At 47.0% G+C, this 11401-nt stretch overlaps 1 protein-coding gene across 2 annotated transcripts; it reads right to left on the bottom strand.

The window, feature by feature from the left end:
* Nucleotides 1-5811: 5811 nt before the first annotated feature.
* Nucleotides 5812-11055, bottom strand: LOC102244689 (zinc finger protein interacting with ribonucleoprotein K). Of its 2 annotated transcripts, none has more exons than XM_014534677.1 (3): nucleotides 10793-11055; nucleotides 8019-8142; nucleotides 5812-7063 (listed from the first exon to the last, which is right to left on the bottom strand). In XM_014534677.1, exons 1-3 carry the CDS (start codon nucleotides 10793-10795, stop codon nucleotides 5913-5915), a joined length of 1278 nt encoding a protein of 425 aa, XP_014390163.1. In that variant the 5' UTR covers nucleotides 10796-11055; the 3' UTR covers nucleotides 5812-5912. The 2 variants fall into 2 exon arrangements, with proteins under 2 accessions (XP_014390163.1, XP_014390164.1); XM_014534678.1 differs by lacking the exon at nucleotides 10793-11055 and adding an exon at nucleotides 10010-10099.
* Nucleotides 11056-11401: the final 346 nt, after the last annotated feature.

Here is an 11401-nt window from a genome sequence, read left to right as displayed (position 1 = left end):
TCTCTAGATTGATAAATATCTGGAACCTCTGGTGGTGGCTAAACTTCAAGACACTGGTAACCCAGGACAGGACCACCTGGCTCAGCAGCCTGCAACCCCTCCTGCTGGGCAGATGAATCAGCCTCCTCTGCAGAGACAGCTCCTCTCCCTCCCTGGGCAGGGCAATGGCTGGAGCACTTCATTACAGTGGACTAGGTTGTCCCTGACTGGATTATAAGGTTTCTTGGAGCACATGCTGATCCCAGGTCATGACCCCCCAGGAACTCCGGCAGCAGAGCTTGTTCCCTTTCCCACTCACCATGGCCCCAAAGAACAGAGCATCCATCATCCTGGACTAGGACTAGGGAGGGCCTCAGAGCCACACACATGGCCCAGCACCAATTCTCCCAGGCAGCTTCCCTGGGCCCTTTCCTGCTCACAGCCTTGATATCTTAGAGGAATCTGGACACTTCAACCCCCTGAATCTGAAATAGGTCAGTCTCAAGATCCAGGTGGAAGGTGCAGAGACCACAATGGCATGTTCACCCTTTGAAAAAAACACACACAAAAAACTAGGGGCCGAAACCGGTTTGGCTCAGTGGATAGAGCGTCGGACTTCAGACTGAAAGGTCCCAGGTTCGATTCCGGTCAAGGGCATGTACCTGGGTTGTGGGCACATCCCCAGTGGGAGATGTGCAGGAGGTATAATTTGAGCACAGCCCTTGTGTCATGTATTCTGCTAGTTGCCAGTCATCTGGGCCAGGTCTCTTCTGAGACCATCCTGAATGTGCACCCTGTGGGGAAAAAACTAGGGTTCTCCCTCACCACCTTCTCCACAAATACATAAAAGCTAAATATCCCAAGTGTTAATGAGAGATGACACTGGTGACCTGCCAGCCCTGGTCCAGAGCAATTCCACTTGTAATAGTATTCAGGGAAGGTAATAGTACAAACAACAATTGAAGGAGGGTCTTATAAGAACAGTCCATGGTTCATGTAAGTAAAGACCATAACCTGGCACAGGCAGTCACCCAGGACCTTTATCAGAAGCCGTGGTTTCATCATCTCAAACTCAAATTCCATACCTATTAAACAATAATGTCCCCATTGTTCCCTTCCCCCTGGCCCTAGGTCAGCCGTGGGCAAACTACGGCCCGCGGGCCGGATCCGGCCTGGTTGGAATGAATAAAACTAAAAAAAAAAAACCGTACCCTTTTTTTTAATGATGTTTACTTTGAATTTATATTAGTTCACACAAACACTCCATCCATGCTTTTGTTCCGGCCCTCCGGTCCAGTTTAAGAACCCATTGTGGCCCTCGAGTCAAAAAGTTTGCCCACCCCTGATCTAGAGGAAGGGTGCAGAGGTGGAAGCCATGGATCTAGATATAGTCAGCCTCCCAGGGAGAGAAACAGCAAGTAGGAACCATTAAGCTGTCTGTAAGACTCTTGGCTCCCAGACACATCTGCACTTTCTGAGGAAAATAGTGTTAAAGAAGTTTGTGGATTCTATTCCTTGGGGCTCTCCACCCAGCTCAGCACTGGCATCCATAGCATATTTGACATGACAGTGAAGACAATTTGCAGAACCCATGGTGTGGCTGTAGGAGAAAGAAAACAACAGCTGTGTCCCAAAATATTACTCTGGCCTTGGTTGATCAGAGATCCTTGTATGGAGACCAATGGGGTTGGCTGGGAACCTGGAGTTTTTATCAGTCTGATTCCCCAAAAAGCAGGGTGTACCAGTCCCTCTTCCAATAGTCACTGAGGGCACTTTGGGACTATTCAGACCCATAAGCTTGGCCTCTGACTTTGTTTCCTCTGTTAAGCTCAAAATGCAGGGTGTGGCAGGAGTATCTCCTGTCCTGAGCCTACTGGGAGGGGCTGGCTCTTCTGGGTAGAAATGGCAGCTTAGGTTTGGAAGGTAATAATGTCACACTTCTAGCAACATTTTCCAAGAAATCAGAAAAAACAAACAGAAAGGATATATGCTCCCCTATGTTCATAGCACAATTTACAATAGCTACGATTTGGAAACAGCCTAAATGCCCATGAGCAGAAGAGTGGATTAAAACACTATGGTACATCTACACAATGGAACACTATGCTGCTGTAAAAAAGAAGGAAGTCTTACCATTTGCAACAGCATGAATGGACCTAGAGAGCATTATGCTAAGGGAAATAAGGTCAGAGAAAGGGACCTAGAGAGCATTATGCTAAGGGAAATAAGGCCGTCAGAGAAAGATAAATATCACATGATCTCCCTCATTTGTGAAATATAATGAACAACATAAATTGATGAACAAAGCCTTGACTGGTTTGGCTCAGTGGATAGAGCGTCAGCCTGCGGACTCAAGGGTCCCAGGTTCGAGTCCGGTCGGGGGCATGTACCTTGGTTGCAGGCACATACCCAGTAGGGAGTGTGCAGGAGGCAGCTGATCGATGTTTCTCTCTCATTGATGTTTCTGACTCTCTATCCCTCCGCCTTCCTCTCTGTAAGAAATCAATAAAATATATTTAAAAAATAAATAAGTAAATAAATAAAAAATAAATTGATGAACAGAAATAGAGCCAGCATCACAGGAGCATTGAACAGACCATCCAAACTAAGAGGGAAGGCAGGGGAAGGGAAGGGGTAAAAGGTCAACCGAAGGACTTGCATACTTGCATATGAGCATGATCAGTGGACATAGACAGCAAGGAGGTGAGGGCATGTGCTGAGGGGTAGAAGCATCCGGGGAGAGGTCAATGGGGGGAACAGGAGACTTATGTAATAATTTAAAAAATAAATAATTTAAATAATAAAACAAAGAATGTCCCAATGCAGGCCTCTTGGCCATGTCTCCCTGCCCTGCTTTCCACCTCAGCTTCTCCTCAGGCACCTCAAGTCTGTGCCTCTCTCCCTGCTCCAAAGCCTCAAGTGAGTGTTTGCAATAGGAAAGTCCTGTGTTCTGGGTTAAGAGCATAAAAGCAAAGACAAAACCAAACCAAAACAATGAAACTGCTCTTTTGTCTCTCCCCAGCACCGTGCTGCTTGGGGAGCTCTTCATGGAGCAGCCTTTGGGGCTTTTGCCGTTGGTCCAATTTCCCTGGCAGCCAGCTGCCCTGTGGCTTTCCTTTACACAGTTGGATGTTACCCACGTCGTGAAGGGACGCAGCTTTGGAGCAAAATAGCCTTCTCCTCCCCCTCTTGGCCCACTGGCTGTCCCTCTCAAGCCCACTTCCCAGTTCTTGCCATTGTCCAAGTGTCCTCTGCCCTTCCTTGTTGTAAACTGTCTGCTCAGCTGCATCTAATGTGTTAATACCAGGCGGATGTTCTGCAATTTAGTTGTATTTCCAGTCTGGCTCAGGACAATATCCACAATACATCTGCCTATTCAGCCACCATTTATTTTATTTTTACCACTTTCTGATCCTTGCTGTTAAAACCAGCCAGAGTGACCCCCCTACAGCTCACAAATGCACAGGGCAGGCTCCCTGCAGGCTCCCACCTGGAGCCTGCCACCCCTTCCCAGACTTCCTCAGTGAAGACCCCACTGACCAATGCTGGTTTGACCTCCCACCACAGCTGTTGTCACCTGTCACAGGTATCCTGGTCCATTGTGTACTGTTCTCCACTAGATGCCAGTTCCCGAGGACAGGGGACTCTGTATTTGGGGCGTCTGAAACAGCTGGGCTCAACAGTATCCACAGCCTCAGTCTTTATATGTGTCCCTTATGCCCACCCATGGCTGCTGAGCCTCCATCCAGCCTGATTCAAGTTCTCACACTACAGCCTTCCCTCAGCTCCCCACTCAGGGAACCTGACCCATGAGCTGACAGAAACATGTTCATAAGCAGCCAACCTCTCTGCCCCTCAAACACACCCCAGCAGCACAGTATTCCCCAGAATCCAGGAACTATCACCTCATTTCAGGTCGTGTATGCACAGGAAAACTTAGGGGGGTGGGGGGAGAGGAGACACACCAACCACAACTCATCCTCTGAACGTGGAATTATTTGGAGACCAAGCCTCTCCTTCTGGAAACACCTGTATTGCAGAATGTTCTCACCATTGAATATACACACCACCATATCCTGGAGAACCCATGCTGCTGGGTGAGGGGGTGGGAGAGAGGCATGCTTTAGTTTTAATAAAATTAAAGTGCCAAATAATCCCTAAAATGATAAAAAGAGACTTAAAAATCAGTGGCCTACAGGGGTGTGAGTGGGTTGGCTGGAGGCAGGATTTTCTAAAGGTGAACTGATTTTGGGGCCCAAAGCATCTGGGCTTCTCCCAGATACAGAAGGAGGTTCAGCCCTAACCGGTTTGGCTCAGTGGATAGAGCGTCGGCCTGTAGACTGAAGGGTCCCAGGTTCAATTCCGGTCAAGGACATGTAACTTGGTTGCGGTCACATCCTCAGTGGGGAGTGTGCAGGAGGCAGCTGATCGATGTTTCTCTCATTGATGTTTCTGACTCTCTATCCCTCTCCCTTCCTCTCTGTAAAAAATCAATAAAAATATTTTCTTTTTAAAAAAGAAGTAGGTTCATTTGCAGCAGGCAGGTGCCTGGGGGGTGGGGAAGAGCAGGCTGGAGAGACCTGGCCAGCACATCTCAGGCAGACACAGAACCCAAATCCCTCCCAGGGCCTTGCCTGGGCCTCCTCTCTGCCAAACACTGGGAAGGGCACAGTGAGCCCAGCTACAGTGGGAGCATCCCAGGCAAAGGCAGGAAAGAGTGAGAAAAGGTGGACTGTGCAGGCAGAGGCCCCAACTCAGAGCACCAGGGTGAATGTTTGGATTTTTTTGGTAATCCTCATCTGAGGATATTTTGAGAGAGAGTGCAAGTGAAAGGGGAGAGGAAGAGAGAGATTGAGAGTGATATCAATGTGAGAAAGAAGAAAAATTAGATGCCTCCTACATCCTCATATGGGCTGGGATCAAACCTGCAAATTAGAACCACAAAGTCATGCAGCCTTTCTTGCAAGGCTGTGGGCAGCAATGCAATATAAGCCAATATTGGTCAAAGTGTGATTTTCTGGCATTATGCTGTCCCTCCTAAAGCACAGAAATGTTGGGATTCACACAGTATCTGTTAACTCTACAATGTTAGATCATAATTGTTCTTGACAATCATCCCTGGAATTGAATATAACCAGGACAATTAAAGGTACAAAAGAAAAAACACCTTTACTAAAAGATCACAAACCAGACAGAGCACAGCAAGCGGTTTGCAGGTTGGTGAATTAGAACCTGAAACAATTCATCACAGCATAATGTGAGAACCACATGTCCCTGAAAGAGGCAGCACTTCTTAGCTGAGGATGGGTGCCCCTGATGAACCCTGGGTCAGGTGCATTACCTCCTCAGAGAGAAAGGAATGAAGATCCTGTCAGGAGCTGGAATAATCATAATGTTCTCAAGCACAAGTGAGAACACAGAATACATGTCCCCTGAGCACACAAGTGTTGGGACTGATACACAGTCTTCAGGTGAGCCAGGTGGTAGAGGGGAAATCTCTTCAGCCACAAATTAATCAGGTGTTAGATCTGAGCATGTTACCAAGTGCAATGCACCTCCTTCAAGCCTCAGTTGTATTGGAAACTTGTGAGGAATCTAGCAGAGTGTATGTGCCATTAAAAGGGTTTCAATTCAGCCCTAACCAGTTTGGCTCAGTGGACAGAGCGTCAGCCTGCATACTCAAGGGTCCCAGGTTCGATTCCGGTCAAGGGCATGTACCTTGGTTGCAGGCACATCCCCAGTAGGAGGTGTGCAGGAGGCAGCTGATCGATGTTTCTAACTCTCTAGCCCCCTCCCTTCCTCTCTGTAAAAAATCTATGACATATATTTAAATAAAAAAAGGGGGGGGGGTTTCAATTCAGGAAAATAGGTCCCAAAGAGTCGCCTTCAGTGTTATTATTCTAAGTGAATAAAATAAAACATTTCCTGCACATTTAACACTTCTCTCCACTGTGAACTCTCAGATGTTTAATAAGACTAGATTTTTGGCAAAAAGACTTCCCACATTCAGTACACTCATATGGCTTCTCTCCAGTGTGAACTCTCTGGTGTTTAATGAGTGTACTTCTTACACTGAAGGACTTCCCACATTCAGTACATTCATATGGCTTCTCTCCGGTGTGAACTTTCAGGTGCATAATAAGGTTAGATTTCCGGCTAAAAGACTTCCCACATTCAGTACACTCATATGGCTTCTCTCCAGTGTGAACTTTCAGATGCATAATGAGGTTAGATTTTCGGCTAAAAGACTTCCCACATTCAGTACACTCATATGGCTTCTCTCCACTGTGAACTTTCAGATGTTCAATAAGATTTGATTTTTGGCTAAAAGACTTCCCACATTCACTACACTCATATGGCTTCTCTCCAGTGTGAACTCTGTGGTGTCTTGTGAGGTGAGCTCTCAGACGAAAAGAAACCCCACATTCATGACACTCATACAGCTGTTCTCCAGTGTGAACTCTCTTATGTTGAATGAGGTTAAAGATTCGTCTAAACACTTCCCTACATTTGTCACACTCAAAAATTACTTCTTCAGAAAATCCACCCTGACATTTAACATCTTCCAGGTTGTGGCTGGCAGCGTTTTCACAGTCACCCCACTGGTGATGACTTTTTCCATCAAGAAATTCCTGTGAAATCTCACTGCCACAGTGTAGCTCCTCAGTCTTGAGAGTAGCCTGGTGCTGGGGAAGCTCTGAGTTGGGTTGCAAGTCTTTGCCAACCTCCCTCCTAGTTGAAGTCACCAAAGATAAGGAGAAGCTGCACCTGTTCACAAAGGAGGCCCTGTCCATAGCTTGTTTCCAGGGCCCCTGTCCACATTCATTCCTCTGTTGCTGGTGAGGGTTTGCACTGAAACAGAAGTCTCCAACACATACATCAGTACAGAAGGCTTTCTGCTCAAAGTCTGCTGCATGTGACCCAGTCAGGTGCAAAATACGTTGTAACACAGAGAAACACTGCTTACACAGAAAGGTCTTCTGGGTGGCTGCAGCTGTCTTAGAAGCCCTGACCTGTGACTCTCCTTGTATGTATACACTCTGATCAGAACTGGCCTCCTCATCTTCCATTTTATGCCAACAACCTGAAAAGTGAGAAATGGTGAGGAAATGAATGTTGATTGTGTGACGGGGGAAGTCCCATTGCAAAACTGTGTTATGCATCACACACTGGTTCCATGCAATTGTCTGAAAATAAGAGATGTGCAGGAAGGATTAATAAGAGGCTCTTGTAACTTTCTGGGCTAATGATGATCACAAAATAGGGAGGCCTCAGGAGAAATATGACACAAACATGGCAAGCACCACATGGATTAGAATATGGATCTCCAGATAATCCTTCAACTAACAGCATTCAGCATGGCTTGTCTGCTGGGGACTGGGGCGAGCTGTGCAAGAAGTTGGTTCCCTCTTACTCCAAGTAAAATTCAATAAAGGAGTAGCTGGTGTTGAGGACTACTTAGCACGTATGTGCACCTCATAACACATGTGTAAGTCAATGTTGCAGAATACTGCAGAGGCAGAAATGCAGAGGAACAGGTGATACAGAAGTGAGCAGTCAGCACTGGGCCAGACCAACACCATTTGCTATAGTATTCAGGGAAGAAAATATTACTAACAACTGAATGAGGGCCTTACAAGAAAAGCCCATGGTTCATGTATGTAAAGACCATAACATGGCACAAGCTGCCACAAAGAACCCTTACCTAGAGAAGGAGTGCAGAAGTTGAAGTCATGCATGTGGACACTGTCAGCCTCCCATGAAGAGAAAGTGCAAGCTGGGACCCATTGAGCTCACTGCAAGATTCCTGACTTTCTGTTTCCTATACTTTTTGAGGTAACAAGTGATAGGGATGTTCCTGGAGTCCTTTGCTCAGGGCTCCCCATCCAGTTCATCCCTGGCAGCCACAGCACATTTGACAGAACAGTGGGGAAAGTAGCAGAGGCCTGTTCTGGCTGTGGGAGAGAGAAAGCTATGGCTGAGGAATAAAGGAAGTGAGGTCATCACCTCAGGACACTGGGAGAATGTGAAGGTCTTACCTATAGATGATACAACTGCAAAAACTTCCAGCATCACATCGCAGTACAGAAGTCTCTGAGCCTCATCAAGGATCCCCAATTCTTCCTGAGAGAAGGCAATGGCCACATCCTCAAAGTTCATAACCTGTCATAATGGAGACAGTACATCCCATGATCAGATTCACTCCTAAGTTTATAAGTCTGTCATACTCCACACCCATCTTTTCTTTCCACTCTTCATATTATGTTAAATACCAGGCTTTCATCCTATGAAAGCCACTGTCTTCTTATATTTCTGCTGATAGTTTCTTCCCACAACAATTAAGACAGTTGAGCAGAAGATACCTGAGCTCTGGAACTCCCATGTATACCACACTGCCTCTTATCAATAGAGTGGGTGTCAAAACCATAGGTTAGAGAGGGATATTGATGATAAAAATAGTGTGAGTGATTTGATACTGGTCTCTTCAAGAAATAGACTTGTCCTTCTGATTGTTCCTCTAAGACATCAAAAACATGGCGTCACACTGCATCAGCTTGATCCCAATCCCAAGGTATGAGGTCATTGCTTTGCACTACCTGCTGCACATAATTCTTTGAACAACACTGCTCTCACACAGCTTCTTTCCCAGAGGCACAATATCAAAGGTAACGCAAATTTTCCATGGCGTGGATAATTTTTTTCCTAATCACCTTCTTTTCCAAAAAGATAGTTCACCACCTCCGAAATCTACTTATCTCTTACCCTTCTTCCTTACCAATGCAAGTGGAAAATTACAAGCCTGGGTAACACTGACGAATACTACCTCATTCCCATCAACCAATGTGTCACTCCCAACAAGGAAAGGCAGGTGGTTAGTTAAATGGCACCTAAGATGTAAACCTAGATTGTAGCACCCAAACACCTCTTTATACAGGCAATTATCCTAAAATTCACCTTATTGTTACATCCAAGGACCACCATAAATAGACTCTTCCTTCATTCACTCTTATGTCAAAGTCATGATGCTGTGGCCATGAATTCCCATTCCCTCTCCAAGTGTACATCACTCTTTATACCACGCCTCTCTCAAACGTGCAACCCCCACATTCATCTCCTGGCCTTTTACTTATTACTCAGCATGTGTGGTCCAGAGGATGGTTGCCAAATTGAATCAGGATCAAGCATTGCCCAGACTCTGATACTCCACACTCATAGAGGCAGCCTTGAGTCCTGCTATGTATGCCTCTCTCCATGACTGTTTTTTTTCCTTCAACCTCAACTATTAAGAACAACAATCAGATTTCATATATCCATAGACCACCTCCTGTGATGTGGCACTTAATGTCCCTTCACTAGTCACAGCCAACATCTCTCCTTTAACTTTCACTCAAGTCCCAGCCCCGATGGCCCTCTGCACCAAGCCCAGTGAGTCTCACAGAGGACCACTCAAGCCTCTTAGCTAATCCACAAGACTGACTGCAACTCCCCACAGCCAGGACACAACAAGGGTCACAACAAAATCCTGGTGAGAGATTAGAAAAGTTATGTACCAGCCCTAGTCTCATCTTGTTTGAATTACTCTTCGGCCTCCGATTAATCTCAGGTACACTTATCTTTTAAAGGCATTGGCCACTGCAAAACCATTCTCTCTTCCCCACACTCTACATGACAACTTCTGTACCTATGCTGTGTTGTGACATCCATGTCCCATAAATAGTGGCCCCAGCAAGAAAGCCAGTCCTCAGGCTCACTGTCCCTTCTGAGCTACTACTACCATTACCATCCTGACCATGATTCCCTGTATTAAAGTGACCTACAGTCCTGGCTGATGTGTCTCAGTTGGTTGAGCATAGACCTATGCACTCGAGAGGTCACATGCCTGGGTTGTGGTCTGGATACACAGTAGGAATTGTGCATGTGGCTACCAATCCTTGTTTTTTGCTCATCCGTTTTTCTGTCTCTCTCTCTCTCTCCCTTCCTTTCTACATCTAATATCAATAAAAATATAACTGTATTTTAAAAAATATACCTGAGGTTTCCTGAACAAGCTCACTCCTCACTCAGCCTTTGCACATTCCGGAACCTATGTCTGAAGGACCTCGCACTCATTACACTGGTTGCCAAATACAAGGTCCATGTCATGTAGCCCTACTCCTGGCCTTAGGATTCTGGACTTAGTGTCTGTTCAAACTCCCCAGGTCCAAGGGCTTCAAGAGCAGCTGGACAGTCCCAGGACTCTACTATCTCAGAGGCCACAAGGGGGTGAGGCCCTAAAATAAGCTCTACAAACCCGTACACCTAATTCATTCTGCATTTGCAGGAATTTGTGAAATGAAAATGATCTGTTGAGAGTCTGGCACCCACCAGGCTCTATGGGCTCAGGCTGCTCAGTGCCCTTGCCCAGCCCTGGGGCCAGGTGCCCTCCAGATGCCTGTGTTATCTCCGGGCTCAGTCCCCAGTGCTCACTCTGCCAGTTCCCTTATCATTTACAGGACTTCCCCTTCCTGTCCACAGCTGCTGTCCTCTGTCTTCTATTCTGTCCTTTCTCTGAGCAATGTTAGGAAAAGTTAGAATCCGGCCTCAGAAAATTCCCTCTTTTTTTCACAACCATCTATGGCCCCAGCGTTCTGAGAGTGAAACTAAAACTCCTCGTGCAAAACCTCACCTCATGTCTTTGTTGCCTTTACACCCACAACAGGCCCGGGTTTCCGAGTCCTCCCTGCTCAGTCGCACCATCACGTCCTTACAAGGTGGCACTGCAGCCTTTCACCCTCTTCCCCCATCAGCCATTTGTCACCCACGAGGGACTCACCATTCTGAGCGCTGGGACCTGGGCGGCGGGAGGCCGGTCCCCAAGGCTGGAGGGGGAAATGGGGTCCGGCTGCGGGGACGCGGTGAGCAGAGAGGAGTCCGGGAGGCACGGGGACGCCAATCTCGGGCTGTTGGGCTCAAGAAGCCTCAGACACACCCCGAACAGCAGGCGCGCTGCCTCTCAGGCCTCCTCCGACTCACCACCAGCGCCCTGAAGCCTGGGAGTCTGTGAACAAAGACCTAAAAAGTTAAAATGACCGACGGGAAGAGGAAGGCGGAAGTCCCGCCCTAACCGGATGTGCAGGCACCAAACTGTCCTTTAGCGCCGCCCACATGCGTGCAGTTCCTTCTGGGAAATGTAGTTTTCGCAATCGCTCAGTGTAGTCCTAGCATCTCAGCCAATGACTTAGGGGAATAAAGGTGTGGCCCCGCAAGTGACGCCTGGGGAGGGACTAGATGGGACCAGAGGCCTGGCTAACTGGAGCAGACTGACAGATCTCTGAGGGGAAGGAGGTGGGAGGAATGCAAGAGATCCACCAAAGAATATACACAGAGGGGGGAAATGGGAGACATCAATAATACTATCAACAATAAAAAATATATGTATTTT

The sequence above is a fragment of the Myotis brandtii genome, unplaced genomic scaffold (genome assembly GCF_000412655.1).
Source record: "Myotis brandtii unplaced genomic scaffold, ASM41265v1 scaffold1316, whole genome shotgun sequence".
In the NCBI taxonomy this organism is placed as follows: domain Eukaryota; kingdom Metazoa; phylum Chordata; class Mammalia; order Chiroptera; family Vespertilionidae; genus Myotis; species Myotis brandtii.
Note: the sequence above shows the minus strand (reverse complement) of the source record. Positions and strands in the feature narration are given on the sequence as shown.